Genomic DNA, 3,494 nt, shown 5'->3' on the forward strand with positions numbered 1-3,494 from the left:
TTTGCACCCCAGACACCTGGAAGTTACCCTTTCAAGTTAAGAATGGAACCAAGAAGATCTGGGGCACAGGGCTATAAAGGGATAAAGATAATCTGCAGGAAATGAATCTGAGTTATGTAGCTGGCAGCATCACCCCCTTACTGCCTGTCATGTTTATTTACAGGATGACTATCCTAGATGTGGATAGTTGATGGTCAAAATCAGTGGACATGTTCCAGAAGCAAATAGAAATTTAAAATTTAAGCAAACTTCTGCAAGTGAGTTGGCACGTGCGTATCCATTCTAGGGAAAGTAGGGGTGTAGACACTCTGATAGGCTATTTGAGAGAAATAAAGTAAGGACTTTCTTTTCCTACCATGACTTAATAACATATATTTTGCACATGACTTGATATCAGCGCTCTTTAGAGCTTATATACTTATTCTAATGATGCTGCCATAGTTGAGAAGTCTTTAACCTCTCTTCAGGCTATGAAACATACTTTTAAAAATTATTCTTTTTAAAATTTTATTATTGAATTTATTTTTAGTTTTCAACATTCACTTCTATAAGATTCTGAGTTGTAAATTTTCTCCCCCTCTCTCTGCTCCCTCCTCTCCAAGATAGCATGAAATCAGATATAATCTATAAATGTACAATCATATTGAACATATTTCCACATCAGTCATATTGTAAAGAAGAATTAGAACCAAAGAGAAAAATCACAAGAAAGAAGAAACAAAAAAAAAAAGAGAGAGAAAATAGTATGCTTCAATCTGCATTGAAACTCAATAGTTCTTTCTCTAGATTTGGATAGCATTTTCCATCATGAGTTTTTTGGAATTGTCTTAGATTCTTTTATTGCTGAGAAGAGTTGTCTACCAATGTTGGTCATCACACAATATTGCTGTTACTATGTACAATGCGTTCTCCTGGTTCTGCTCATTTCACTCAGCATCAGTTCATGTAAGTCTTTACAGGTTTTCCTGAAGTCCACCTGCTCATCATTTCTTATGGAACAATATTATTCTATTGCATTCATATACCACAACTTGTCTAGCCATTCCCCAATTGATGGGCATCCCCTCAATTTCCAATTCTTGGTCGCCACAAAAAGAGCTGCTACAACAATTTTTGCACATGTGGATCCTAGTTTTCCCTTTTTTATAATCTCTTTGGGATACAAACCTAGAAGTGGTATTGCTGGTTCAAAGGTATTCACAATTTTATAGCCCTTTTGGCATAGTTCCAAATTGCTCTCCAGAATGGTTGGATCAGTTTACAATTACAACGATGCTTAGTGTTCCAGTTTTCCCAAATCTTCTCCAACGTTTATCATTTTCCTTTTTGCCATATTATCCAATTTTATTGGTGTGATGTGGTACCTCAGAGTTGTTTTAATTTGTATTTCTCTAATCAATAATGATTTAGAGAAGTTTTTTTTCATGTAACTATAGAAAGCTTTAATTTTTTCATATGAAAATTGCCTGTTCATACGCTTTGATCACTTATCAATTGGAGAATGACTTGTATTCTTATGGATTTGACTCAGTTCTCTATATATTTTAGAAATGAGGCTTTTTCAGAGACACTGGCTATAAAAATTGTTTTGAAACATACTTTTGAAAGTTCATAATGAATTTAAATATTCAGCTTTGTGGGTGGATTAGCTGTGAGACTCTCTCTCAATCCATCTCTTCATCTCCCCAATCCAGGGTCAGACTCAGCAGCAACATAACAATGGAAAATCAGACCAGCGCCTATGAGTTCCTCTTCCTGGCCTTCTCCAGTCACCAAGAACTCCTGTTCACACTATTTTTAGTCTTATACCTGGCAGCTCTCCTGGGGAACCTGTTAATCCTTGTTGCTATTGGCTCAGACTCACGCCTCCATACACCCATGTATGTGTTTTTGGGGAACCTGTCCCTGGCAGATCTGTGTTTCACCTCCACTACAGTGCCCAGGCTCCTTTATGCCCTGCTCACTGGGGACCAGACCATCACCCATTCAGCTTGCCTGTCCCAAGTCTTCTTTTTCCTGATGGCAGGTAATGTGGACAGCTATGTATTAGCTGCCATGGCATGGGACAGATATGTAGCCATATGCAAACCACTGCACTATACTACTGTGGTGACCCTGTCACGATGTATGTTGCTACTGGGGGCTGTGTGGGTGGGCACAGCCCTGAATTCTCTGCTCCACACAGCTCTCCTTGCTCGTCTTACCTTCTGCAACAATCATGCTCTCCCATACTTCTACTGTGATATCCATCCTTTGCTACATCTTGCCTGCTCTGACACTACCCTCAACTACCTAGTAGCTATAGTTGAGGGTGGCCTTGTAATCATTGTGCCTGCGGTTTGCATTATGGCCTCTTATGTCTTTATTGGAGCTGCTGTTTGTCAGGTTCGAGCCCCTGGGGGTTTCCACAAGGCATTTTCCACTTGTGGATCCCATCTAATGGTTGTTGTTCTTTTCTATGGAACTCTAGTAGCTGTCTACCTGAAGCCCCCAAGTCAGGACGAAGGCCAAAAGGAAGACCAAGATCTTGTGGCCACAGTCATGTTCTCTGTGGTGGCTCCAACACTAAATCCCTATGTCTATAGTCTGCAGAACCGAGAAATCAAAGCAGCCCTGGCAAAGGTGTTTATGGGGAGTTAAGGTTAGGGTCTTGGTGAGCAAATGGCCAGCATAGGATCCCTGCCGGAGCTAGCCTTCCCTTCTTTTCTCTCATCTATTCATTTCATTAGCGGTCAGACAAGAATAGACTTACACAGACATATTCACATACTCAAGTTAGACGTTTTTATGCAATAAAAGCAATTTTATTTCAGACTTAGGGAAAGAGTAAGAGAGAATCATTATCTAGGACAATAAATGCATCTGCTAGTCTCCCTCAAAGATCCTTTAATTTTGAGTGCCTCTTCCTAACCTTGAATTTTATCCACTGCTTGGCTTCGGTTCTCCTCTCTCCAGCTTTCCAAGAAGGTAATTTCATCTTTATATTTGCTTCTACCTTAGCCTGAAATTACCTTGTATGTGAATGAACTGTATGACCTTTCTAGAGTCAGGAAGGATCATGCCTGATTTGTACCTGATACAAAGATTTCTCATCAGACTAATAGTTACCCGTAACCCACTAAGCATCTTCATCATGAATCGTAACTTGAGACTTGTTTGATATTTAGATTTTGACAATCCTTCCTAAGACTTGATGCCTTCACAATTATCTATCCTACTTCATTTCTCAATAGTAAGTCAAAGCTATGCATATACACAGACTCTGCCTGTGCATCTTTACAACACATACACCATTTTATCACCTGGAAGAACTAAATATAGGGTTCCTGAAGGGTCTCAAGCAAAGAAAAATTGAGTTATCATCTCTTTCATTAATCCCATCCTCTCTATTACCACTTCCACTATCCTAATTGGAATAATTTCCTAGGTATTGAATGGTGAAGACAATATGTAGTCTGGAATGATACATTGGGTATTTAGAAATCTAGAACATC

The 3,494-nt window shown here is 39.2% G+C and overlaps 1 protein-coding gene across 1 annotated transcript; it reads left to right on the forward strand.

The window, feature by feature from the left end:
- The first annotated feature begins 1,719 nt into the window (after positions 1–1,719).
- Positions 1,720–2,640, forward strand: LOC110193256 (olfactory receptor 1f45-like). Its single transcript, XM_020964931.1, has one exon. The coding sequence runs from the start codon at positions 1,720–1,722 to the stop codon at positions 2,638–2,640; it is 921 nt and encodes a 306-aa protein (XP_020820590.1).
- The last annotated feature ends 854 nt before the right edge of the window (positions 2,641–3,494 follow it).

Source organism: Phascolarctos cinereus, unplaced genomic scaffold, assembly GCF_003287225.1.
Source record: "Phascolarctos cinereus isolate Bilbo 61053 unplaced genomic scaffold, phaCin_HiC Scaffold_2;HRSCAF=192, whole genome shotgun sequence".
Classification (NCBI taxonomy): domain Eukaryota; kingdom Metazoa; phylum Chordata; class Mammalia; order Diprotodontia; family Phascolarctidae; genus Phascolarctos; species Phascolarctos cinereus.

What these genes read in the sequence shown, in the direction of transcription:
- LOC110193256 (XM_020964931.1), top strand. Translation starts at nt 1,720, where the DNA reads ATGGAAAATCAGACCAGCGCCTATGAGTTCCTCTTCCTGGCCTTCTCC.